Source organism: Tetrao urogallus (assembly GCF_951394365.1).
Source record: "Tetrao urogallus genome assembly, chromosome: 6".
NCBI lineage: Eukaryota > Metazoa > Chordata > Aves > Galliformes > Phasianidae > Tetrao > Tetrao urogallus.
This window is the reverse complement of record NC_136819.1, coordinates 58,411,963-58,439,760: the sequence shown is the minus strand read 5'-3', so window position 1 is coordinate 58,439,760 and position 27,798 is coordinate 58,411,963. Positions and strand designations below refer to the sequence as shown.

Here is a 27,798-nt window from a genome sequence, read left to right as displayed (position 1 = left end):
AAGGAGGCCCGTGGGAGCTGAAGGAGGAAGCAGCTTTACTCACAAGTTCTGCTTCCCAGCCCTGCTTCATCAGAAGCTCGTAGCTGGCAGCAGTTGGTGCGCTGCACGAGGGAGGCATCCACAAACTGCACAGCCAACTGGGAGCATTGGAGGCTAAGTGGTGAGGTGCCTGAGGATTTCATTTCCCAGCAGCCTCAAAGCTGTTCTTTTAAAGCTGAAAGTTTCCTGACTCAAGCACAACACGTTTTCCAAAGACTTTTTTTTTTCAGCACACAGCACAGGACAAATGGCAGTAAAGGGAAAGTGCTGCTCTCCCAGCTCCACTGAAGCTCCCTGAGTGACACAGGGCCTTCACCTTACACATGAGAGACTGTCAGGCTACAAAGCCTCAGCCCAGGTGTCCTGGCTCAACTAAAAGCCTTGACTTACTGCAGGAAGATTTCCTCAGCTGTCACCAGCATCTGTTCTAGCAGCACGCTTTAATCCAGGCAGTAGATTTCAAGCCAGAATCTGCTATTTGTAACAGGTCTCTAAGTAGCCTTGACACAGGCTAAGAAGTTCAGGCTTGCTCTGGAGGGACTGTCCCTCAGCAAAGCTTCTGGGGAACTGCAAGAGAAGGCAGAGAATCGGTGACTAAGCAAAGCTCAACAAGTCACAGGCGTGCTCCACTTGCCTTCAATACACCGAGGCAGAAGTCCTGCAGGGTAAACAAGCTCTCAGTCTCTCAGCAAAAGGCAGCTTCAGAAGAGATCCTCACTGCTCAGATTCATGCCCTTACAGACACCTGCCCCCTCAGAGTCCCCCATCCAGCCACCACTTCTGCCTTCAGCACAGGATGCTCATTCCAGGACCGACAGAACACAGCTCTACCAGTACAGGGAACAAAGCTGGGTGCTCAGCCTCCCAAATGTCTTCTATATTCATTCCCCTGTCTTCAGCCCAGCTGTTCACAGCCAATTTCCCAAACAGACCCATTCAATTCCAACAGCTTCCCAATTTGCTCAGTCAACACCACGCTCTGAAAGCATTCGTGCCTGGGAAATCAGTAACTGCCACCTGTACTCATTTAGCACAGGACTGTTTTATTAACTAATCAGGAACCAGTACTCTGGTAAAGTAAACCAGCTTGCATAATACAAGCAGAGAATTTTAGAACAATATTCTCTCTTCGTATGGTCTCAGTGCCAGCTTCAAAATAATTCCATATGAGATTTCATAACCAAATAAAGGGTTAATGCTGAACAGAGCACTGCCATTGCTCAACTGTCAACAGCAGTGCACAGTGCAGCCTGTAAAACACATATCTGAGTGTGACCATGAGACAGTGAGAACAAAGTGAATTTTAGCAAACTTTTTCTTTACTAAAGTCTCTTGTTATAAATTACACAAATAACTTTATAAACAAACCCCCCCAGCTTGCATTTTGTTTAAAGTAATAACTTTATATCATACAAATAAAGAAATTTCAAGTATGAAAAGTGCATTATTGCAATAATACCTCTTTGCAAGTCCAAAAATCTTGGTTTAGAATAAAACTGTAAAGTGTAAAAAAGGAGTAAAACAATCAGTGCCATCTATTCATTCAAGAAGTCCAACATCTTAAAAATGATGCTTAGTGTGTTGCAGAGGCAGATTTGCATCTGAAAGCAACATGTAATTGAAAAGAAGCTCTGTGTGTTCATTGTTTTGCATTAGTTCTCTTTTTTCCCCCTAGCTTTCTTCACCTTTCTCAGCAGGAGCTCACAATGCAAACAGTGCTGTCCTCATCCATTCTGTGCTGCTGCCACTTGCATGGTTCCAAGCTCTTCGTCCTCTTCATGCATTCGCTTTAGACTTCCTACAAAGAGGCAGGAGGACAAGAAGACAAAGGCATCAGCTGTAACAACACGTGGCTGGGAGTAGGGCTACAGGACAGGTGGAAATGTCTTCTTGGAGGACGTGTCATGACATTCAGCTTTGAGACAGCCAGCTGCTCACTGCACTCCTCTTCCCTCACCCACCTCCACATGGAGAAGTTGTTTTTTGGAGCCCACTATTTTTTGGGCTTCCCAGATTTTTTCTCTCCCCCATACTCAATTTTTCTTCCGTTTCAAGTGAGCACACACACCTCTTTCCCAAAAGTCTGAGGTTCTCAGCATGGAGAATAGAAAGCTGTGGAGTGACCTCAGTGCAGCCTGCAGTACCTAAAGGGAGCCTGCAGACAGGAGGGGAGTCAGCTCTTGGAAAGGGGAGATGGCAGCAGGACAAGGGGAAATGGTTTGGAGTTGAGGGAGGGCAGCTGGAGGTTGGATGTGAGGGGGAAGTTGTGTGCTGTGAGAGTGGTGAGGTGCTGGAACAGCTGCCCAGAGAGGCTGTGATGCCCCGTCCATCCCTGGAGGTGTTGAAGGCCAGGTTGGATGGGGCCCTGGGCAGCCTGGGCTGCTGTGAAATGTGGAGGTTGGTGGCCCTGCATGGCACAGGGGGGTTGGAGCTTTGTGACCCTTGAGGTCCCTTCCAACCTGGGCCATTCTATGACTCACTGCTGCTGGGGGCTTGCTTTGGGTGTGAAGCATTCCCCACACACCAGCAGGGTCAGCAGGTGGCATCACACACAACAGAAGAGGCTGCTGACCTGTAGTGCCAGGCGGAACAGAGAGGGATCTCTCCAGCTGCAGCGGTGACATCATCTGGATGGTCAGTTTTGCTAGATAGATGGCTTCGTATTCCTGAAAAAGTTTAATAATACACATAGCTGTTAATTCAGTACAATACCCTGTGAGGAGGTGGAGAGGACAGGTCAGGGGGTATCTTACAGAAATGGCAGAGGGTTTCAAAGCAGGAGTTTTTTTGCTGCTTTGATATGAACAACAAAAACCATCAAGAAAGCAGAGCAACAGAAAATCTAAAGGATGACAAGAAATGAATTTAAGAAACAGAGAAAGATTTCCACGATATTGAAAAACTGTGGTTTCAGACCTTTGAACTTCATCAGCTATGAATGGGAGCATCAAGAAGGAACATGGATGTGTGCCACAACACCCACTTTGCACTTTCTTTGGCCACCAACTAAGCTGTTTCAAGAGCCTTTTAACCACTGTGCACAGAGCTGTTTTCAGTTATCTGCCATTCCTGGATTTCCTTTGTCTAAAGTTTAAATCTAATGAACTAAGATACCTGCTCATTTTCCTCCCCAGGTCTGCTATCAATTCCTGACACTCACTCAAAGCATAGCTTCACAGGAAAAGTTAAGCCTAAGTAGAAGAGTTGGTTTTGTAGCAAGATGACTCAACAAATGAGTTTTGATGTGTAATTAGAAAAACAGAACCCTAGAATGGCCTGGGTTGCACAGGAGCACAGTGCTCATCCAGCTCCAAACCCCTGCTGTGTGCAGGTTGCCAACCAGCAGCCCAGGCTGCCCAGAGCCACATCCAGCCTGGCCTTGAATGCCTGCAGGGATGGGGCATCCACAGCCTCCTTGGGCAACCTGTGCCAGTGCCTCACCACCCTCTGGCTCCAAAACTTCCTCCTCACATCCAACCCAAACCTCCCCTGTCTCACTTTAAAACCATTCCCCTTGTCCCATCACCATCCACCCTCACACACAGCCGTTCCCCTCCTGTTTATCAGCTCCCTTCAAGCACTGGCAGGCCACCATGAGGTCTCCCCTCAGCCTTCTCTTCTCCAGGCTAAACAAGCCCAGAAGTAAGAAATAAGAACAAAGCTTCACCTGAAGTTGATGGACAAATCCAGCATTAGGATTAATACAGAACCTTCTTTCTTGAACGTAAGTAAACGCATCCCTAAACAAGAGAAGGAGACAGAAAATACTTGAGTGGAAAACAGACTGTGGCAGATTTGTGGGGTTTCAGAAGTTTAGGTTACCAGTTCTGGGAAGTACACAGCCTGCTCAGAACTGCTTTGCTTAGCTGAAGGTTTCTGGGCAGAACAGAAGGCAGCAGTTGTAGCACGCTCTTTGCCCACCCCAACCTCCAGCCTTCTACTTGCTGGCCTGTTTTCAACATGCAGCTTAAAACATGTCTTAAAACATGGGTCCCTCTTACAGAGTGTGACAGCCAGGCACCGGTGTGTGTGGGCTGCATTGAGCAGAAGGTGCCTGCTTCTTCATGGAAGGGCGAAAGCAAACCTGGAAATGGAATCATCTTCCCCATGTGAAAGACTTCACCCAGCCTCAGGGGTAACGACTGGCTCATATGGCAATACAGCACTGTGCACTGCCCCCAAGATTATTATCCACTGCAATTCACGTGAATTAAAACTGTTACACCTACAGATGTATCAGACTGCTTCTCTGTTCTTAAGTACCCTCTTACTTCTGCCCTATGGGACAGACCATCGATTGTACAAACCCTGCTCTCACCTGTACTTCACGCCAAACGTTTCCATTATGTATGCAATAACTAAGGCAGCACTGAAACAAAAATAAAAACACATTTTTCTAAGTCACTGAAATATATTCCAGTGGAGTAAAACGATAATAAGCAGGATGGATGTTTTCCTACCTTCTAGAAATCCCTGCGTTTCCATGGACAAGAACTTTTCCTGAGGAAGAAAGAACCCAAAACCACACTTGTACAAATGGAAGCTCTTTGAGACGTCGTTTTAACTTGTTATGAGCAACTACACATCAGCAAAGTACAACATGAGAATAGCAGGAGTGCTTTACACTTCAGTCTGCTACTAACTGCACTCTGTGCATCAATACTCTGGGACACAGAAACGTGGATCCTCACTCCTCTGAGGGTTTTGAGTAACAGGATCAGTATCCTGGGACCACAGTGCAGATTTAAGCTCTCCATTGGGGAACACACACGTGTCTCAAATGAAGGAAAGATGTATGAAGAGGTTTGTTTTGCAGTTGAAATCAAAAGAGGAAAAGAACAGCCGACTCTGAGTTTGTGTAATCCAGTTCAAGTCAAACAAATTTACACCCCCCTAAATTTAAGAAAGCTTCATATTTAAGAGCATCTACCACACACAGCTTCAAGGCTTTAAAGCTTTAAGAGCAATGTACTGGTCAATAAAGGGAAAAGTCAGTCTGATTTACCTCCACTTTGTAAACTTCCATCAATAAATTCTTTAGTCTAAAAAGAGAGGAAAAAAAAACAACCATCAAAAGACTCAAACTTTTGGATTTCTTACAGATGTTCCTACTGCATGCAGAATTTGTTGCCTTGCTCTTCACACAGCAACAACCATTCGATTTATTTATGCAGGCTTAGACTTCCCTTCAGCTGAGCATTTTGATTTGAACTACAGCTTCTCATCACCCATAAAACAGTCAGTGAGATGCAGCAAGGCACGTTAGGGCACTGTGATACAAAGCACCTTCCAGACATCTTTGGTGGACACTGTGGGGCAAGGAGAAACCACAAGCATCAACACCAGCATGGCCTGGACCGCACTGCTGTTGCCTGTGTCCCCCTATGGCTCTCCAACGACATTTTCAATTACAAAAGCAGCTCTAAGCAATCCAATAAGGCATGACGTGATCCAGTGAGGCCTGCAGAACAGTACCAGGTTGAAACAGTTCACCGAAGGAACAGCAAAAGCTGGATTTTTTATTGTGGGGAAGATTCCAAGTAGCAATAAAGCACAGAACCATAGAATGGTTTGGATTGGAAGGGACCGCAAGGATCATCTAGCTCCAACTCCCTGCTACAGGCAGGGACTCCTCCCTCTAGAACAAGTTGCTCACAGCCCCATCCAACCTGGCCTTGAACACCTCCAGGGATGGATGGGGCATCCACAGCTCCCTGTCTTTCTTGTCCTGGGGGCTCCACACCTGGACACAGCACTGCAGAGGGGCCTCATGAGGGCAGAGTAGAGAGGGACAATCACCTCCCTGTCCATGCTGGCCACCCCTCTGCTGATGGAGCCCAAGATACCAGCTTCCTTTAGGACAAGGGTTTCCAAAATAACTATTGTTCTCCCATGAACTGTCTTCTTTTGGGGCCATCACAAAGTACAGCTCTTGGAATTCCACCTTCATTTCTCTACCTGTAGGAACAAGCTGATCACACTTGCTGCAGGGGCAATAAGAGGTCACTTAAGAGCTCTTCACCTGCCTCAGGCTGGGTTCCCCACATCTGAAACCATGCATGTTTTGGTTCATAACGATCTTACTGGGCAGCCCTATTTCCAACCCACTCCCATTAACCAACACTTACCATAGGGAAAAATCGTATTATATTCTCAACTGGATTATCTGCAATATCCAGGACTAAATACCTGCAACGAGAACAGTCACTGAGCACACAGTGTTCCAGTGTGTGAGCACACAGTAACACCGCAACCTGCAGGACACCAGGATAGCCCACATGGCTCAAACCATTGCAAAGAACACACACACATACACACACACACACAATCTTATCAATGCAGAATAAGGTGTTTAAAATCAAACTATCAACTGCTTTCAGGTCAGCACATCACGTTTGTTTCTCACCTAAATAGCTGCTGGAAGTTTGGTTTAATAAAATTGGCTTCGATGTTTTGCCGTATGCATATTACATGGGTTATTCCATGCTTCTGAAGTATAGGTAGCTGCAAAAAAAGGAAAAGAGATTTTTGTTTTAGGCTGCTGAATCCATCCATTACACGGCCATTAAAAGAAAAGTCATACTTTAATACATAACGAGTGACACCAAGTCCTCAAGGGAAATCAGAGCTGCTTTTCTGACATTCAAAGCGTGGTGGGAAACAAAATGGGGATACGTGTGTGTTTAAAAAGAGGAAACACCACAAAGGTTAGAATTTGCAAGAAAAGCATTTCTAACAACGATAAAGGGGCAGGCAATAAAGGTGCTCAGGGAACTTGTTTGTGCCCCCCTTTTTGTTTCCCATGAAATGATTTCCACCTCCCCCCACCCCAAGGTAACCCATTAGCTCTCAGGATCATTAAATAAATGCAGCTTCTGCAAGTGTCTGCATGGCTGCAGCGTTCAGACCCCTCTCTGGAAAGAGGAAGGAATCGATACCAGCCCCCAGGGCTAAGAAAGCAGCCCGTAAATGCACCACGTGCTGCCTGCACCCTGCAGGGAAGGTGCCACAGGGCTGCATGAATGCTGCCACCAAATGTGTACCTCCACACATACACACGCACTCGGACGTATCGCCACGGCAAAGCTCCCTGCGGAGATACTGTTCTGAAAATCATACCTTGCTTTTCATAGCTGAAGAGTATGGGCCTAAAAATAACCCAGGTAAAATTTCCTAAGGGGGGGGCAGAAAACAGACATTTAATATCAAGGCAACAGGATTTGAAATAACACACTGCACTGCGCTCAGACCACGGGCAGGGAAACAAATAACTGAGATGTTAGTGAGGGACATCACCCAGCCACACCTCCCATGGGACAAGGGGACAAAGTCAGTTTGGCAAAAATAAAAGCAACATGATCTGCATGCAGAGGATCTTCTTGTGGAACAGGAATTCAGTCCTTCATTCGGAATAAATTCCAGTTTGATTACAACCAGCCCCAGAATTCAAGTTAAAAAGCAAAGCTGCAATACGTAGCTCCAGCAACCATCTGCTACAACACTCATGGAGACAAGACTTTGATCCTTAAGGCCCCTTCCAACCCAAGCCATTCTATGGGAGGGCTGGAGCAGCTCCCCTATGAGGAAAGGCTGAGGGAACTGGGCTTGTTCAGCCTGGAGGAGAGAAGGCTGAGGGGAGACCTCATGGTGGCCTTCAGTGCTTGAAGGGAGCGGATAAACAGGAGGGGAACAGCTGTGTGTGAGGGTGGGTGGTGATGGGACAAGGGGAATGGTTTTAAAGTGAGCCAGGGGAGGTTTGGGTTGGATATGAGGAGGAAGTTTTGGAGCCAGAGGGTGGTGAGGCAGTGGCACAGGTTGCCCAAGGAGGCTGTGGATGCCCCATCCCTGCAGGCATTCAAGGCCAGGCTGGATGTGGCTCTGGGCAGCCTGGGCTGCTGGTTGGCGACCTGCACACAGCAGGGGTTGGAGCTGGATGAGCACTGTGCTCCTGTGCAACCCAGGCCATCCTAGGATTCTATGACAAACTATAGTGTTTGTACTTCACCCCTGAAGATCAATCCTGACAGCAGCTTTTGTCTGTAGGGCACTTTCCTTTTCATACAGAGGGCACCGAGGGTTTTGACTTGAACAAAAAAGGAAAGTGTGCCATACCTGCATCTCTCTCCTCATGGGATAGGTCCAATCCTTCAAAGAAAGCAAAAATAGTTCTGTGAGCACAGGGAGGGAAAAACAAAGCCAAGCAGAGATCAGTTATATGAAGACAAGGCCGTCCTCTGTAGGTTGCATCCTACAGGAGAGGCACAGTGCTTATAAGCCCTGTGTGAATACAGGAACACACGAGTGCAAGGCACGGCACCCTCACTGCACAGTGATGTGCTGCAAAACTCGAGATCCGTTTTGTGGAGCAGCCAAAGCTAACGGGGAAAATCCTTCCTTACATTCTGCTCCTGTCTTTTCTTTCTTACAGCACCTGCTGCCCTCACCCCACAGCCATCCCAACACAACAGATGTGGGACAGCAGGATGGGTGTTGACCTGAGGGTGTGTGAACACAACCCTGCTACTTCACTGCACGTGAGGCAGCATAACGCGTTCATCAAAAAGCAAGGGAATCCTGGGTTTGTCCAAGTATTCAAACAGTGCAATGAGAAACCACTTCTGAAAAGCTGAAGTTACTCTGCAGGAGCACACAAGTGTGTTTACTACTCTATTTATATACCTGGAAAATTTACAGCCTTCATCTGGAGTGAAATGAAAACATGAATTCATCACCACTTTAGTGAAGGGGACTCGCTGTGTCCAAAAGTTCCTCTCCATCACGTGGAGAGCAGGGAGCTGGGCTGTCACCATAGCTGGGGCTGTGCAAAGCCAGGAGGCGAGAGCTCAGCAGTACCAGGTCCAAAGGAACACACAACCCAAAGCAGGACAGATGCCACAGAGGTTCAGAACAAGAATGGGAGCTAATATTGGCCCCAGACGTTCGGCTTGAGCACAGTCCAAAAAGGTGCAGCTTCCTGGGGATTACCCTGCAAAGCAAGCATCTAAAAGATGCTATCTCAGATTCAATGCTGTCTTTATCCAAGGGCAGAATTGCTCCTAGTTGGTGTCCATTTCCTGACAACACTGAAAGGCTTTCAAAATTAACATGATTAACGAGATTACGGTATGCAAAATGATGCAAAATGCCCCCCAGCAAAGCTGAGCTCTCAATTCACAGCTCTTCCAATCCATCACAGCCACACTGCCTTTACGATGCCCTTATGTCACTACCCAGAATTTGTTACCTGAAGTGACGTGTTAAAGAGCAGAGCCCTACCAGCCACCTCTCTGCCATGTGGGAAAGCCTGAGCTGGCAGCAGACAGGGAGCTGATAACACACCCAACCTCTCACTCTCCCTGGCTCTCCCATTCCATTTCCTTCTAAGAGTGCTCTAAGTCAGCTTCAGTGGGCCAGCACTTCGCTGCAGTTCTTTGAGGCTGACATTCCTTCTTTTAAGCTTCCAAAGCTCTTCCACTGCAACTCCCCTGCAATGCACAGGGACACCACAGCTAGATCAGGTTGCCCAGGGCCTGATCCAGCCTTCCTTGAAAGCCTCCAGGGATGGGGAATCCACCACATCACTGGACAGCCTGCTCGGTGCCTCACCACCTTCACTGCAAAGACTTCTTCCTTGTATCCAACCTAAATTGCCCCTCTTTGAGCTTGGAACCCTTTCCCCTTGTTCTGTCCCCACATTCCCTGCTGAAGAGTCTGTCCCCTTCTCTCCTGTGGCTCCCCTTCAGATATCGGATCCCCTTGGAGCCTTCTCTTCTCCATGCTGCACAGCCCCAGCTCTCAGCCCGTCCTGTGGAGGTGTTCCATCCCTGGGACCGTTTTTGTGGCCCTCCTCTGGATGCACTCCAACAGCTTCCTGTCTCTCCTGTACTGAGAATCGTATGCTTTTGAAAACACACAGAGCTACCAAAGCAGCAAAGGCAGAGCTCTGCTTACACCAAGCACGTGGCCAAGTGGCAGGGCTGCTTCATTTTTTGGCTTTGTCGTGCAGAAACTGAGACTCCTGCGAACAAATTCTATCAGTACCAAGCAGACAGAAGGATGACATTCAGATTACATGACATCAGGACAGCTGGACACATCCCTTCTCGTGCCCTCTCTGCTCACAGGTGAGCTGGGCCCCAGCCTGTTGGCACAGCATGGGTTGAAATACCCTCTGCTCTGCTTTGTGGGCAGGCAGAATGCACAACACCACAAGCCTTCCTACTTCTTTTCCAAAGCCTGCAGACGAGGGGGAGAGCTGTAGTTTTAGTTAAGGGGTTTTCTAGTGATGGTAAGAGGAAGAAAGCTCAGGGAATTTGTTCCACCTTTAGTCAGCCTGTGCCGCCGCACTGGTTGAAAGCAGTCAGACATCAGGTAATGCTTTGGGCTAAATATAGCAGAATGGAAATGAACATTTCTTTAAAAAAGCATGGGCTAAAGAGAGCTCATTTTTACACGCACAATAAGAAAGGCAAATTGACTACTCAGCCACCTAGCTGATACTTCCACTACCAAAAGCATGGAGAGCCTTGATCACAAATACTAGTTGATGCTCAGCCTGCTTGCAGGCAAACATACTGGTGTTCGAAGAAAAATAATAAATGGGCAATGACTGCTGTGTTCCCATCATATATCCCACCACTATCGTTCTTCATTTAAGGTTTCATAGAATCATAGAACGGCCTGGGTTGCACAGGAGCACAGTGCTCATCCAGCTCCAACCCCCTGCTGTGTGCAGGTCACCAACCAGCAGCCCAGGCTGCCCAGAGCCACATCCAGCCTGGCCTTGAATGCCTGCAGGGATGGGGCAAATTATTTCAAAGGATAAGAATAACTGACATTAAATTCCTTGAACCATTCCAGCCCTATGCCACCTCTCCAAGCACGCTGTGATGTGGTATTGCACCCATACAGCAGCAGGCACTGCTACCAACCCGACCCTCTTCTAGAAGCTCCTTAGCTCCTTCAACTCTTTGAAAGGGGAGATAACAGCAGGACAAGGGGAAATGGTTTGAAGTGGAGGGAGGGCAGCTGGAGGTTGGATGTCAGGGGGAAGTTGTGTGCTGTGAGAGTGGTGAGGTGCTGGAACAGCTGCCCAGAGAGGCTGTGATGGCTGAGAGGCTCCATCCCTGGAGGTGTTGAAGGCCAGGTTGGATGGGGCCCTGGGCAGCCTGGGCTGCTGTGAAATGTGGAGGTTGGTGGCCCTGCCTGTTGGAGCTTCATGATCCTTGAGGTCCCTTCCAACCCGGGCCATTCTGTGATATGATTTTATGATTCTTAGCCTTTACAAGTTGGACTTGATGATCCTCATGAGTTCCTTCCAACTGAGGACATTCTACGACTCTGCACTACAGGAGAGGCACAGTGCTTATGCCCTGTGTGGATACAGGGACACATGAGTGCAAGGCACGGCACCCTCACTGCACAGTGATGTGCTGCAAAACTCGAGATCTGTTTTGTGGGCCAGCCTTTACACAGGGAGAGAAATGCCAGCATTCCTGAGATTTACGGAATTTTTAGGCCACACCTAACCAACCTAAGCACAGAAACCACTTCTAGGCTATGTACAATCGGTATTACCAGTAGGGTTTGACACATTTGCTGTCACTGATCTATAAAACAACGTGCGTCGTTACAGACACTCAGAGCACCTACTGGAAACAAAACTGGAACAACCCAACTGGTATAAGGACCTGCAGAACGGAGGGCAGCTCTTAGCACGGGCTTACCAGTGAGTAAGGGAAGCTGGCTTCTCTGGGCTTCAGCAGCTCACACTGCAGGGCTGGACAGACAGCCAGGCTGCAGCTGGGACAGCAGGACTGGGAGAAGCCGACACAGCCCCACAGCAACACGTGGCAGACACCAGCATGTACCTGTCTGTGCCTGACCTGTAGCAAACATGCTTTCACTGCCTGAATGAGCCCTAAGTACACACGAGCTACAGGAAAAGAAAGCAGCACACGTCACAGAGCACTCAGAGCAAACTTCTGGCCTGTCAATTCCGCTGATGTTATCAGGTTTGGGATGAGGAGGAGGCAGGCAGGGCTCCCTCCAGCAGGCACATTCCGGCAGCGTGTCCCAACATAGCATTTCACAAACTCCTACAGGTACTGCTGGCTGAGGCCAGGAGTTCAAAAACCACAGAATGGCCAGGGTTGCAAAGGACCACAATGATCACCTGGTTCCAACCCCCTGCTGTGTGCAGGGTCGCTAATCAGCAGACCAGGCTGCCCAGAGCCACATCCAGCCTGGCCTTGAATGCCTGCAGGGATCCATACTACATGTGGATTAGGGACATCACAAACCACCTGCAGGGCAGAAAAATCAGTCTGTTTCACGACAGCACTTCACTGATTAAGCCAACCCAACCACAGGCTGCCATCAGTCACCCAGCAGACGGCCTTACCCACTCTCTCACTCATCCTTAGGCCAGCACTACAGCAAAGCTGTGCAGGCAATCCTATCAGCTCACCAATTTGGCTTTTTTGCTTTGTTTATAAAAGATTGTCCCAATGTCAGCCAGGACAAAGGGGCAGGCATTGGAACCACCTGAATACGAGCACAGAGCTGCACTTGCCCTCGGGCAGCCTACAGCAGGACCAAAAGCAGGCACTGCCTGAGCTCAACCTCTTTCCCATCAATATCTCAAAGTCCAACCTACCAAAACAGCACCAAACCACACACAGCCATCCCCCTGCAAACAACACTCGCGTGCTTCTGATTAAAGAGCCTTCCGGCAGCAGGACACAGGGCTCGACCCTCAGCTCTCCACCAGTTTGGAGGCAGAACGGCTTCAGTTTCCTCTTCCAAAGCATCTTCTCAAGAGCTGTGCTGGAGGCCCGGGGCTGTCAGCTCTCACCCTGTGCTTCAGAAGTTCTTGCACAGCCAGCCTGGATATCCTCACACCGACCACAACTTTTCTGCTTCCCCCACACGCTCCAGCTGCAGTGCTGGGGTCAGACACAAAGGTAAGTGCTGAAAAACGAAATAACTCCCAGGTTTTAAATGCTGCCCTTGACATTCTCCGCTACGGTTGCACAGAAATGGAAGCTCTACCATTACACACGTTGTATCGTTGAGAGATTACGGAAACGAGACACAAAACCCGCTTAGCACTGCGTTACAACCCGGCTTCCAATTAGAAACGAGTCCAAAGAGCAGCGCACGCTTCCCACAGCACAACTGATCCCAGTGATGCAGTAACAGACGCTCCCGTTTGCGGGACGCGGAGCAGCGGCGGTGCGTGACGGCACGGCACGGCAATGCACTCAGACATGGTGCTGAGCCGTGCCGGCCGGCAGCTGTCCGGAGCCACAGCCCGCGCTCGGGCAGCCCGCCCGCTCACCAACTCGCTCCTAAGCGAGCAAGCGCCAACTGTCGGACGGGGGACGCGCAGGTGCTCGCCGGCTTCCAACCGCCCAACCCAGCCGGCCGGAGCTCGGGGGCTCCCCGGGCGCACGCGGAGGCCGAGCCGGCCCGGATCGCGGCCCGAGGCGGGGACAGGCCGGAGCGCGGCGCGGTGCCGGGCGGCGGAGCCGCGGACCCGTCGGTCGGGCGCGGAGATCCCGCGGGCGGCGCCCCCCCCCCCCGACCCCGGCCGGGCCGCCCTACCTCCGAATCCTCCTTGGCCTGCGGCAGCGCGGGGAAGGCCGGCTTGGCGAGCTCCATGGCCGGGCGCTCTCCGTGCGGGGCGGGGCCGGGCGGGGCGGCTATTTGGGCAGCGTCCCGGCGGGCTCCGGCTCGGGGGCGGCGGGGGGAAGCGGGGGAGGCGGCGGCGCTCCCAGCCGCTCGCTCCTGGCCGCCATGCTGCCGCCGTGCCGCCGCCTCCTCCTCCTCCTCCTCCGTCTCCACCTCCTCCTCCTCCTCCGCCCCCGGGCCCCGCCCCGCCATCCCGAGGGCGGTGTGAGGAGGGACGCGGCCCCGCGCTGCCGCCCCTTCCGAACGGCCCAACCGCCCGGCACCCGCAGCGGGACCGACCCCGAGCCGCGGTGACGGGAGGCTCCGTCTGTGAGAACAGCGGCGGCGACCCGTGCGGAGCCGGGATCGATTCAAGCCCGGCGTGCCGAGGCAGGAAGGGCTTTCCAAGTGAGAGCTGTGCCCGTCCCGCACCTCCACTGCCTCTGCTGTGCCCCGCAGGATGAACTACAGAACGGCCCGGGTTGGAAGGGACCTCAAGGGTCACGAAGCTCCAACCCCCCTGTGCCATGCAGGGCCACCAACCTCCCCATTTCACAGCAGCCCAGGCTGCCCAGGGCCCCATCCAACCTGGCCTTCAACACCTCCAGGGATGGACGGGGCATCACAGCCTCTCTGGGCAGCTGTTCCAGCACCTCACCACTCTCACAGCACACAACTTCCCCCTCACATCCAACCTCCAGCTGCCCTCCCTCCACTCCAAACCATTTCCCCTTGTCCTGCTGTCATCTCCCCTTTCCAAGAGCTGACTCCCCTCCTGTCTGCAGGCTCCCTTTAGGTACTGCAGGCTGCACTGAGCTCACCCCGCAGCCTTCTCTTCTCCATGCTCAACAAGCCCAGCTCCCTCAGCCTGTCTTTGTAGTGGAGGTGCTGCAGCCCCCTGCTCATCTCTGTGGCTCCTCTGGACCCTCTCCAAAAGCCCTCTGCCTTTCTTGCACTGGGGGCTCCAGCCCTGGCTCTCACAGCAATGGGGAACAAACCACTCCCACAGAGGTGCTACTCAGAACTGCTTTGCAGCAAACCAGGGGTTAACCTGACATGCTTGTCTGTCAGCCAAGTGTGCCTGAAGTAATCCAATTAGAATAATGAGAAGTAGCCAGAAGTAGAGGCTGGTGCACTGCTGCTCCTGTCTAATGCTGCACCATGGCTGTGCTGTGCACCCAGCTCCATGCACAGCCCTCTGAGCAGAGCCCACGAGGATAATGCACACTGATAGATGGCATTAAGGAAAAGAACATCTTCACCAATGTTTCATTTCCATCTGAATGATCACTCCAAAAGCTGCAGAATTCCTAGGGAGCACAAAGTCAGCTTCACACAAGGCCAGCTTGCAGCCACGCCAGACACACACAGCAAGGACAGCACTGGCACAGGTTGCCCAAGGAGGCTGTGGATCCCCATCCCTGCAGGCATTCAAGGCCAGGCTGGATGTGGCTCTGGGCAGCCTGGGCTGCTGGTTGGCGACCTGCACACAGCAGGGGTTGGAGCTGGATGAGCACTGTGCTCCTGTGCAACCCAGGCCATTCTATGATGCTATGAAAGCACACTGGGATAAGCTGATTTAAACAAGTTTTATTCCATTGTTTGATGGAATGAAATTTACTGATATAAAAAAAAAAAGTCAAGAAATGAACTTTAAGTCTGCTAAACCATTGAGGCAGGCTTATACACTCACACGGCAGATGCTATGAGAACACACCTCCACACCTTTCCTTAACCTGGGCTGTAATGAATTTTGTATTTCAAAATTGCACAGAAAACACTTCTGTAGCCCCACACTTGCAAGCAGTGTTACCAAATTACTAGCTACATGTTATACAAACACCTTATGTTTGTATTATGCATTATTTCTCTTTTTATACATTAACCCAGCACGCCCTGCACAATCAATCACAATTGGCACGGTTCATTTAAACAGGTTTGTAGTCAAGCTTGGACTCCAGCTTCTTGGAATCAGCCACTTTTCTAACAGCCTTCATGAAGTCTTCCTGAACTACAAAGTCATGGTCAGCACGGATGGCAAACATACCTGTAAGAAATAATTGGGCAGTAAGCTGGCGCTCCTTAAGAACACAGTGTTCAGATGAAAGCAGAAGGGATCTGTCTTACACCCCCTGCACAAACCTTCACACAGCTCTTTTATGCAATTAATAAAATTAACCCGCCGGGAAGAGGATGAAACCATCCTTAAGAAACGGATACACAAAGCAAGTGTAAGCACAACACTGCCAACTTCCTGGTTTTAATGCACTCACAGCAGAGTGTGGGAAACAGCTGGAGTGATTAGCATCCATCAAACGAGCCCAGCAAAATTAAGAGTGTACCTGCTTCAGTACAGACGTTTCTTAAGTCCGCTCCATTAAAGCCATCAGAAAGCTTCACAATTGCTTCATAATCTATTAACAAAACACAGATGTCAATCAGAAGTAAATTCACATTTCTCCATTGGATGTGACTGAAATACATGTCCAGCTAATGATGGAACACAGCTTGGAGAAGACAAGGCTGCAGGGAGACCTCATGGTGGCCTTCCAGTGCTTGAAGGGAGCATATGAACAGGAGGGGAACGGCTGTGTGTGAGGGTGGGTGGTGATGGGACAAGGGGAATGGTTTTAAAGTGAGACAGGGGAGGTTTGGGTTGGATGTGAGGAGGAAGTTTTTCAGCCAGAGGGTGGTGAGGCACTGGCACAGGTTGCCCAAGGAGGCTGTGGATGCCCCATCCCTGCAGGCATTCAAGGCCAGGCTGGATGTGGCTCTGGGCAGCCTGGGCTGCTGGTTGGCGACCTGCACACAGCAGGGGGTTGGAGCTGGATGAGCACTGTGCTCCTGTGCAACCCAGGCCATGCTGTGATTCTGTGATTTCAGCCTACAAGGCTGGTAAGTTACATGAACTGAAATAATCAGTTCTATTAACCCATCCATTAACAAATAAATGTATCTGAGCTGAAAGTTCATATTACGTAGTGAAATCCCAAGTTACTGATTTGGACACTATGAGCATCAACATGAAATGCAAGGATCAAGTAAGTGTTGAAATCATCATGTGAACAATAAAAAATACCAGAAAACTGAAATCCAAGCAATCATCTCAGTCCCTTTCCTCTTATTCAAGTGCAACTACAGAAGATATGAAGGTGCCCTGGGATACAAAGCCTGATACTTTATGCATACATTTACCAAGAGCAACAGCTACGGTTGTGGTTTCTGCAGCAGGTTTTCAAAATGCTGCCTGTTGAGCCTTCAGTGCTGCACACTAAAAGTCATTTCTTAATCAGGTCTTTATCGCAGGGTTCCAATGCCACACACAGCCCATTCTGCTGATGAGATCATTGTGGACTTCGTTCCAGGAAGTCACAGCTGAGCACCACTGCCCTCCCACAGGACGTTCAGAAGTTTAGCTGTAACTCCTTTACACCTCCCTGTGCTAAACGGTGTCAACGACCCCACCTGCTTTAGTTTTAGCCCCCAAACATACAGTGAAACAGGCCAAAGCACATCACACCAGGCTCATGATTTGCCTCGGAGCATCTTTTGTATCTTAGCCTACAGCCTGACGCACATTTATGCCAACAGCACGGCTAAAAAGGCAGCCCTCATCACTCTCACCCTCCCCCAGCTCATCCCCGCTCCTGAGCCACCCTCTATTGAGCTGCAGCTGTTTATGCAGCCAGATGGTGAACGAGATCAGTTCCACTACCCAGCTCATGCAGGCTGGCTGATGAATAGCTGGTGTCAGCAACGAGGCGGGGGCAGAGAGGGGGCGGCAGTGGCTGGCAATAAGCAGGCAAGGTCTGCAGAGCCCCGCTGAAATAAAAGGCAGCCAACATTGTTTTCAAGTCAGATCGCAGTTACGGCTTTCTTGAGGAAGGCTCTGAAACTCAGCTGTGAGAACACAGGCTGGTCAGCAGAGAGAAATGCAGCCATCAGGTGAAGCTCCCCAGATTTATGGTAGTTCTCCCCTGTGCTGTAGAGAATCCTCTACACCAGCGACCAAAGACAAACTCATTTTCAGGTAATAATAAGGTTTTCATTATGCCATCTCTAAACTCCAAAATTAAGTTTCTCTGACTTCTAAAGCTGCTTACTTTCAGCCCGTTATTGCAGTAGGGTGGGATTTCTTTTTTTAATTATTGTTTTTATTTTTCTGGCTAAGAGAAATGCTGCTTGTTTGCATAACAGGAAACTACCTGATGAGAATCACGTCAGCTTACTGATTTACAGCCATGCTCTTCCCATTTTTACAAGCTGAGGTAGAATATCCAGGCAGGATATCAATAATTACAAATACTTACCTATTTCCCCATGTTTAGTGATGGGACCTGCATGAATCTTCAAAATATCTAATCTGGCTTGTTCATTTGGCAGATCGATATCTGGAAAGAATTACAGCTTGAATAAAAGCAGCAAGGCATCACTCACACACAGCCAACATCCTTTCAGCCACTGTAACTCACGGATCTTCCTATCCAGCCTTCCAGGCCGCAGAAGGGCAGGATCCAGAGTGTCTGGTCTGTTAGTAGCCATGATCATTTTAACTCTGTGCAGAGTATCAAATCCGTCCATCTGATTCAACAGCTAGAAGAAAACAGAAGTTTGTATTTCAATAAGCCAAAAACTCCATCTATTGCAACTTACTTCCTGCATGCATATTTGCACTGAGTTGTTAAAAGTGGTACAGACAAACCAGAAAAACTCTACAAGCCTTGTAAGAGAAGGCCACAGCTCGCCGTGCATTCTGCAAGCACTAAAGAAGAGCTTGAGAGAGACACTGCAATGCTTTGTCCAGAGAAAAAGATAGGGAACAAAGCAGAGCTCCAATGTGGAAGACTTGGCTGAAGCCATATGGCCATGAAAGCAGCACAAGTACCAAAGGACCCAACGGTTGGCTGACACATTTCAAGTGCAGTGCACTAAATCCAGGACATTCAAATTAGATTTGGAGGACAGCCTCTAGAATGCTAATAAACATATGAAGGCATTTCATTGTGAAGGTTCGAAGTACTTGCTCTTTGATCACAATGATTTAATTCTTTATGTAAGGCAGATACGCTCTTTTGCACTGCACAAACTGTTGGCAAGCATGGGCCAGTGAAGTCTCTGCTAGCTTCAGAACTCTTCAATTGTCACTAGCTTTAGGAATTCTCTTCACACAGCCAGGTTTACCAGAGCACTGAGTACAGAAACAAAGAAATAGCACTACTCCTCCTAGTTCTGAGAACTGAATTGTGAAAGTGTTAAGATTCTATCAAACAAGCATCTTTGGGATTAAAAGATACAAGCCCTCCTTTTCTTCTTGAAGGAAGAGAAGGCCCCCCAGCAACCAAGAAAGATGGAGAATGCAAAGCCACAGTAAGGAGAAGAAACATCCTTGAACTATTCCAGCAACTGAAATGGAGTCACAGCTGAGTTATCAGGACATGCAGCTGCCTTCTGTAAAAGCAGTGCCTGGATCAATTCAGCTTCAGACATTAAACATTAACTCTGAAAACATTCTGCCAAGCCAGATCACAGTGCAGCAACTCACAGCTGTCTCACTTAACAGTGACTATAGGAGATGTAGCTGAGGTGTGGGCACTCACCTCCATCAGAGTCCTCTGAATTTCTCTGTCAGCTGAGGTGCCTTCAGAGAAACGGCGGCCACCTGCAGCACACCAAACTCCAATCATTACTTTTGCCTCCACATAACGTCATGTAAGAAAACAATTACATATCCCTCTTAATGAGAGAGAGATTGGGGAAGAATTGCTCAAATGCCTCCTGCTTCTTGGTATAGTCAGAACAATCTAAGCCATGTGCAAATATGATGGTTCTAAGCTAGCTGTAACAGCTCCAGGTGGAAGGACATCTTTGTCCTGTTACACTTCTTCTCTACAGACAGCATGCACACATTTGCTCACAAGAGAGACAGCAGCTTGATGACTGAGTTTAACAGTAGAGAAACCTCCAGCCACCCTCCAGGCCACGAGCCTTACCAATAGCATCGATCTCATCCATGAAAATGATACATGGCTGATGATCTCTGGCATAATTAAACATCTCTCTGATCAGTCGAGCACTTTCACCAATGTACTTGTCCACTATGGAACTCGACACCACCTTGTGGAAGATGTAACACACGAGTGAAAAGACAGTACAGCAAACAGATCAAGCACACCTACATGAATGTGTGTGAAGTAAGGTTACACTACCTTTAGGAAGTTGCAGTCAAGCTGGCTAGCAACAGCTCTGGCCAAAAGTGTTTTCCCTGTACCTGTCCAGACAAGAGAGTGATGGTGTTTAACTGGTAACAACAAGCCTGAGCATCACCTTTAAGCCTTGCCCCACCACACTGAGCAGGAACAAGAGGCAAGATCTGTCAGTAGCCAACTACTCACCAGGGGGGCCATAGAGCAGGCAGCCTTTTGGAGGTATAATTCCCACACGCTGAAACAGTTCTGGGTTTGTAAGTGGCAATTCTATTACCTGTGAAGGCACAAATAAGTGAATCACAGAACCACGGAATGGCCAGGGTTGGAAGGGACCTCAAGGATCACGAAGCTCCAACCCCCCTGTGCCATGCAGGGCCACCAACCTCCACATTTCACAGCAGCCCAGGCTGCCCAGGGCCCCATCCAACCTGGCCTTCAACACCTCCAGGGATGGACGGGGCATCACAGCCTCTCTGGGCAGCTGTTCCAGCACCTCACCACTCTCACAGCACACAACTTCCCCCTCACATCCAACCTCCAGCTGCCCTCCCTCAACTCCAAACCATTTCCCCTTGTCCTGCTGTCATCTCCCCTTTCCAAGAGCTGACTCCCCTCCTGTCTGCAGGCTCCCTTTAGGTACTGCAGGCTGCACTGAGCTCACCCCGCAGCCTTCTTTTCTCCATGCTCAACAAGCCCAGCTCCCTCAGCCTGTCTTTGTAGTGGAGGTGCTGCAGCCCCTGCTCATCTTTGTGGCTCCTCTGGACCCTCTCCAACAGCTCCCTGCCTTTCCTGTACTGGGGGCTCCAGACCTGGACAAAACGGTGTTCAAGTCTGGGGTGACTGTTTCAGTTTTAAAACAGACAAGAGGTCTCAGGAGGATAATGGAACACTTGGCAGCCTGTTTTCCTGATACCTGTACTTTTAGCTCTCTACACAGCATATTTTGGGTGAGAAACCATTTAATAAGATGTGTAATTGACCTAGTTGATCAATCTGCAATCCTGCCCTCACTGGTCAGTCTTCATTCTGCAATTGCTCATGTCTCTTAATGCTTGTTGTTACCACGCATTACCACTGCCATAAAAGCCAGACCAATTGCAGCAGTTCACATGTAAAATTAATCTGCTGGCTGCCAATCCTAACCATGCCCTCAGTACTCCCTCAGCCACAATGGCTATGCATCCTTCAAACTCCCTTTAAAAGACTCTCATAATTTCAATCCAAGCTTGTGTAACAGCAGAGCTGAGTTACAACCACCTGAGGACTGGTCAGTGGTGCTCAGAACAACCTTCCACACTGCTGGAAGGTGTGTACAGCACACAACCTCTGCTAAAGTCAGCTGGCTCACAACAGCATCAGCCTTTCAGCTCCCACATTCCTGGGCAGCTCTGCACAGCCTGCCATGCTGATGCCCAAACTAACAGGATTACTTCAGTATGAATGCACCAGCATCCTGGAATCACACTGCTGTTCACCACAGTAACAAAGCTGAAAAACATTTAAACACTCAGAAGTTCACTTCTAACATAGGGAAGATGCAGTGCAAGCTAATGAAACATGTAAAGCACTCAGTTGATAGGTCCTCTAGCAGCCTGTCTCACAGTTCAGGACAAACATAAAACATTTATGCACTGGAAAACTTGGCTCAGAACACATCCCACTATTTGGAGCATTGTTCACACTGGAATACCTCTCTCAGCTCTCTGATTTGCTCTGACAACCCTCCAATCTCAGAATATGAAACGTCCCCTGGATCCTCATGAGACATATTATAAACCAGGGGATCCACTTCTCTCGGCAAATATCTGGAATAAAACAAACAGGAGTAAGCAGGCTTTATTGTGCAAGAGTTTATATGGTTATTGAAACAACCCTAGAGCAAGTACAAGAATTATTGCTTTTCCTTGCTTCACCTTGAAAACAAGGCAAATATTTGTTGGGGAAAACAAACAAACAGAACAAATCCCAAACCTGGCAAACTTTTAAAAAGCTTTAAAGCAAATGGAAAGTGCTGAAAAGGCTGAGTTGTAACTGAGTATTTTTTTCCCCTAGAAGACCAGGCAACTCCTTTTTCAACAGATTCACAAGACTTCCCTCAAAGTACTTGTCTTAAACACTGCTTTACTGAAAACTGTGACAAAGCATGATGTAACTGACTGCTCAGACTCTTGCATTATCTGTTCAGAGAGGAATTTCCCCCCCCCTTTAAGTGAGGAGTACAACAGAGCAGAAGCTTACCTCATAATAGTCAGAGTGGTCATATCCAGAGCAACTCTCGTGCCTGGTTTCAGCTTACTTTTGTCCAGCTAGTAACAAAGGAGATAGTTCTGTCAGAACACACAGCAAAACAACGCTTGGTTTTCGCCATGATGCTTATTGTGCTCAAGAAGAAAGAAGGGCGCTGCGCTACGTGCCAAGCAGCTGCTCTAGTAAACACTGCTTGTGGCTCAGCACCATTTTTGGGAATGGTGAGGCTGTGAAAAAGCAGGTCAGCTATTTCACAGGCACCCAGAAGTGAGCCAGGAGCTGCTCCAGACCAACAACCCCCTAAGCTGCCACAAATGGATGCCAGTAAGGCTAGAACAGGAACAATTCTCTGAAAGGGATCTTGAGCAGCAGGGCACTAACTTACTTCTGCTACTTTTGAAAACAAATCCTATTCTCTAGACCATAATTCATATTCATACGTACATCTAATTTGCTTCAAACTGCTGTCAATCTGAAAGGATTAGTGAGAGGTCTAATCCTCCCCTCTGCTCAGCACAGCACAGAACCAGCTGCCTCAAAACAAGCAAGCAGCCCTTCAGGCACACAAGGAACAGCCTGTTCACTTGAGACTGAACTTGCCACCCATCTACTCAGTGGCTTCCTTATTTCTGAGCTGCCAGGAAGGCTGCATAGATATTCCCGACCTATTTTCTCCAAGCCCTTCTTCATCTTTACACACACATTTACACCTCTTCTTCAAAGTCAGCAGCTCCAGTTGTTGTTTCCCTGCTATCACTCACCTCAGATGCCCTACCTGCCTGCCTCTGAAGTTTTTGCCTGCCTGTTCCACTTGTAAGAGTCTTAAATGAAGCCTGATACCAGCAGTCCCATCCCAGCACTCTGCAGTACCCCCTGATAATTTCAGCTGGGTTTAGAACTGCTGGTGTGCATTTCTCACCCTGTTTTTGGGTAACCTCATCCAGGACAGCAGTCTTATTTCCCCCAGCCACAGGCAGGAACAAGAAGGATGGAAATCACCTCGTGGCTGCTTTCATTGCTTTGTTTTTAAAGAGGCACTCAATTTACCTTTGAGGAATATAAAACATTTTCATTCTGAGCTTTACCGACCTAGCATCTGAACAATAGGGATTTCTACAGCTGTTTGCAAGCTTCCCAGCTCCCCTGCTGGGAGATTCAGGTCCTGTGCCCACGTGGATTATTCAGTCTCCCATCGCTTTAGGATCAAGCTGTCACTCCTCCCTGATTGGAGTCACTGATAAGGCTCTGTTCAGCTGCCTAACCATAAGAAGTAAGTAGGAGCTTGAAATCATATCAGATTTCACACAGCCCAATAGATTTAAGCTATTCTCTAGCAAGAAGATGAAAAGAAACCACTTGACCTTGAATTCCTTCTAAAGCACACTTCAGATAGGGAAGTAACATTGCTTTAATTTCCACCCTACGGCTCTCCTTCCTCAGCAGCACAGCACAGCCACGAGGGCCTGGATCAAAAGCTATTCTTTCAGGCTGAAAAACTCCCTGAGTTTTCAAAATGCCAAAATATCAAGGCACGTATCACCATTTTTTTTTGGTCTCTCCTATCAAATCAGGGATCTTTTAAGATCAAAGGGTGCTTTTTGGGCAAGAATAAACTCCAAAGTTCACGCTGAAGGTCAGACTCATCCAACCACAACCTATTCCTGAGCATTTCTCTCTGCTACGACACAGAACCTCAAGACCAACACATCAAACCTTTCATGTGCCTCAGTGGAATTAAGTAGGCTCGTCTCAGAAGAGTGCTCTGGTCATTCCAGGGATAGGCTGCCCACTCTGTCACTTCTTGGTTGCCTCAACTCCCCCTACAGTGCATTGCAGACGAATCATCTAAATAGAGTTGGTTAAATCGTGCATTCAGGTTCTATTATGAGGCTCGAGGTCACAAGAAGGAACAAAACATTTTTCTGAGCCGTAAGAATCCTTAATTCTGAGAGAATCAGAGCACTGCAAAACACCTGCAAACATTTTCTTTCAGCAGAACGAGTTGTAGGGTCAGTTTTCCTTCCAAAAGGTATTGCCATTATACAAGGGAAAGTGCCACAACCACGAGGTCTTAAAGTGCAGCTGCTTTTCCTTTTCCTACAGCACACGAACCAGCTCAAAATGAACAGAAAGGTCACAGCTGCTCAGAACCACTTGCACTTATTTATGCATTAAAACAATTAAGCAAAATGCTGCTGCCTTCTCAAAATAGGTGATCCTTTCTCAGTGTCATAATTCTATCCAGAAGACACCTTACAGTCTCACATTTCAAAGCTGTGCTGCTTTGCTCCTATGCATGAAACTCAGGGATGAGCCTGAGGATTCCCTCACTCCCCAGAACGACTCTGTGTCGCCAAACACTCACTAAGTTCTGTGGTTCCTCAGCAACACCAGACTTTTGTAAAGAATTCCTGATCTGCAGTGTTTTTCTTACTGTAAATGGGTCACATTCACCAACCAGCAGCTCTGCAACGCATTACTTACACTTCTGTGCACCTTTGTACAAAAAGAGACAGTCAAAAGCACCTCTAAGCTGGTTCTGGCTGTATCAGAGGATGGGCTGTTTTGTAAGCAAGGTTCTACACTACTATGTCAGCTTTTATGGTGTACCTAAGAAGTGCTGCTGAAGCACCAAGATGCTCTAAGTTGTTAAAGACAAAACTCTCTCACGAAGTGTTCAGGGGTGTAAAGTGAACAGGGGTGTTGCCTTCCATAATTATTCATTGAAACGGAGTGCAAGTAGTATTAGAAAGAGATATAAATATCTAGTTCTAGAGCAGCAGATCTGCAGCTCAGCACAGGACCATTACTGCTGCAGGCTGCATTCACAGCATGGCGAGGGAGATTCCTCACAGATTGAAGGTGTGATGATTTATTTTCAGAGTTTAAGATCTGGCACAAATACTGAGCTTCAAACAAGTGAAAAGGATAAATACGTGCAAAGCTCCAGGAGCATTCAGAGTCACCTTATCCTTACTAAGACATGCTATTGCCTGATAGGAAGGCAGAGAGCAAGCAGGCACCTGTATCAAACAGCCACATACAGCTTAAAGAAGAAAATGCTTAATGCCATTCAGAACTCAGCCAATGAAAAGCCACGTTAATATTCAAGAGCAAAGCAACCTCTTTCTGAATATTCACACAAGTCAGCTACCTGACGGCGACAGCCAACCACGTATCTTGGTCCATTTGTAGCCTTCACGATGACTAGAGAAAAAAGATCACAGAAAAAAGTCAGTTAGCCTGATTCACAGCTCCAAATTACACCTCTGAACTACTGAGGATATCCTATTTTCCTGCCAATACTGACATCACTAATGCTCTGATTCTTTACAATTGCCCATCTTTAGATGGGCTTCAACTGCAAAAGCTGACTTACAGAACTTTAGAACAGGCTGATGTACTTACATTTCTCTTCTGTTAGCTGTTTAAGCACCTCGCCAACGATCTGCAAAGGAATAAATGCGGTATTAGCCTACAGATTAACTCACCCTTGCCAAACAATATTTAATGTATGCTTCAGCACACAGAAGATGGCTTTGAAATTCTTTCTCCTGCTTCAAGTTTTACATTAGTGCTTTAATTTCTTCTAACAATTTCTATTAGCAAGGACAAACAAAGAAAACCTTTCTAACAGATATGTATGGTATGACAGCTCCTGGTGGTGAGGTCCTCCTTTCTGTCTGCTGCACCATCCCCACTTTTTCTTTGTAATAATATGAACTTAACAACTGCTAGGCAAGTTGTTCCAGCTACTTCTAGGCAAGCTCACCATCCACAGCCATAAGCTGTTACGACTTTGCCTCTTACATACCTGCCCAACACTCTGCAAGGCCTTGAGATCATTTTCTGACTTCTCATACTGCTTGGTGAGCTCCTTCAGCTGCTCCCTTACTGGACAAAGAAAGAGGAACACAGGTTTTGATAACTTCCAGCCCTCCAGGAAACAGGGATCAGCAGAAAAGCAGCAGGTGGAAGCCGTGCACACTCTGCAAGTCACCCTGCTGCTCCAGCAATTACCAAAGCAGCCATTTGTGAGCACAGCCACAGAAGGAGGCTGTGTTAGAAGGACCCTTAAACCTCACTCAGTTGTGCGGCAGGGACAACTTCCCCCAGCCCAGCCGCCCACAGCCTTATAACTACGGGGCGCCCACAGCTCGGGGCAGCGCCTCACCGCCCTCCGATTAAATAACTCCCCCCCGGCGCACGCCCCAAACCCCTCCTCTTTTACTTTAAAGCCCTCTCCCCTCCTCCTGTCGCCATCGGACCGCCATCTCCCGGTTTACGACCCCCCTCCACGCACCGATGGCCGCACCGAGGTCTCCCCGGAGCCTTCCCTCCCCGCGCCTTCCCCCTCATCCTCCCCGCACGGCACAGGCCCATCTCGCGGCCCCGCCCGCTCCCCTCAGTCGGCCGCCGTCCGCGGGGCCGGGCCCATGACGAGGCGCGAGCAGCGTCACGGCGCGGCGGCCCCGGGGCTCCGCTCAGAGCCCTCACACACCCGACGGCCTTCCCGCCAGGCCGCCACTCACGCTCTTTGAGGCGCCCGTCGATCTCCTTGTGCTCCAGCAGCTTCTTGCGATAGTCCTGCAGCGCCTTGTCTCTCGGGTCCGCCATGATGAGCAGCCGCCGCTCATAGGGAATGCCGGGAAGGGCCATGGCCGCCGGGGGGCCGCCCCGCGCCGCCGCCCCGCTCCGCCCCGCGCGCGGCCCCGACCGCCCCTCCGGCACACGCGGCGTGCGGCAGCGCCCCCTGCCGGCAAGGAGGGGCGCCGGGCGTGAGCCGCGCCTCGCTCCACGCGCGCGGAGGGGCAGCGCTGCGCATGCGCGTTCTGTCAGGCGGGAGAGGGCAACGCGCGTCGAATGGGGCGCGCGCCTTCCGCTGTGAGGGAGGTTGTCGTTGATCGCTCCGAAAGTAACGCCTGCATATTACAGAATCATAGAATCACAGAACGACCCGGGTTGGAAGGGACCTCAAGGATCACGAAGCTCCAACCCCCCTGTGCCATGCAGGGCCACCAACCTCCACATCTCACAGCAGCCCAGGCTGCCCAGGGCCCCATCCAACCTGGCCTTGAACACCTCCAGGGATGGACGGGGCATCACAGCCTCTCTGGGCAGCTGTTCCAGCACCTCACCACTCTCACAGCACACAACTTCCCCCTCACATCCAACCTCCAGCTGCCCTCCCTCCACTCCAAACCATTTCCCCTTGTCCTGCTGTCATCTCCCCTTTCCAAGAGCTGACTCCCCTCCTGTCTGCAGGCTCCCTTTAGGTACTGCAGGCTGCACTGAGGTCACCCCGCAGCCTGCTTTTCTCCATGCTCAACAAGCCCAGCTCCCTCAGCCTGTCTTTGTAGTGGAGGTGCTGCAGCCCCCTGCTCATCTTTGTGGCTCCTCTGGACCCTCTCCAACAGCTCCCTGTCTTTCTCGTACTGGGGGCTCCAGACCTGCACACAGCACTGCAGCTGGGGCCTCACAAGAGCAGAGCAGAGGGGGACAATCACCTCCTGTCCCTGCTGCCACCCCTCTGCTGATGGAGCCCAGGACACCATTTGCCTTCCAAGCCACAAGAGCGCACTGCTGGCTCACGTTCAGCTTTTCATCCTTCAGGACCCCCAGGACTTCTCTG

General features: G+C 49.4%; 2 protein-coding genes across 2 annotated transcripts; both read right to left on the bottom strand.

Annotated features, from left to right (window-relative positions):
• Window positions 1-1,763: 1,763 nt before the first annotated feature.
• STYX (serine/threonine/tyrosine interacting protein) lies at window positions 1,764-13,704 on the bottom strand (the record flags this gene model as incomplete). The annotated part of the gene is made up of 11 exons (XM_079536940.1): window positions 1,764-1,837; window positions 2,612-2,705; window positions 3,707-3,779; window positions 4,358-4,408; window positions 4,500-4,539; window positions 5,045-5,081; window positions 6,168-6,228; window positions 6,446-6,543; window positions 7,159-7,212; window positions 8,152-8,184; window positions 13,648-13,704. 11 exons carry the CDS (start codon window positions 13,702-13,704, stop codon window positions 1,764-1,766), a joined length of 672 nt encoding a protein of 223 aa, XP_079393066.1.
• A 1,937-nt stretch (window positions 13,705-15,641) lies between these two features.
• PSMC6 (proteasome 26S subunit, ATPase 6) lies at window positions 15,642-26,825 on the bottom strand (the record flags this gene model as incomplete). Its single annotated transcript, XM_079537238.1, has 14 exons — window positions 15,642-15,760; window positions 16,056-16,127; window positions 18,024-18,104; window positions 18,186-18,306; window positions 19,311-19,372; window positions 19,704-19,827; window positions 19,920-19,981; window positions 20,106-20,193; window positions 21,610-21,724; window positions 22,158-22,225; window positions 25,321-25,373; window positions 25,575-25,614; window positions 25,981-26,060; window positions 26,699-26,825. 14 exons carry the CDS (start codon window positions 26,823-26,825, stop codon window positions 15,642-15,644), a joined length of 1,212 nt encoding a protein of 403 aa, XP_079393364.1.
• Window positions 26,826-27,798: the final 973 nt, after the last annotated feature.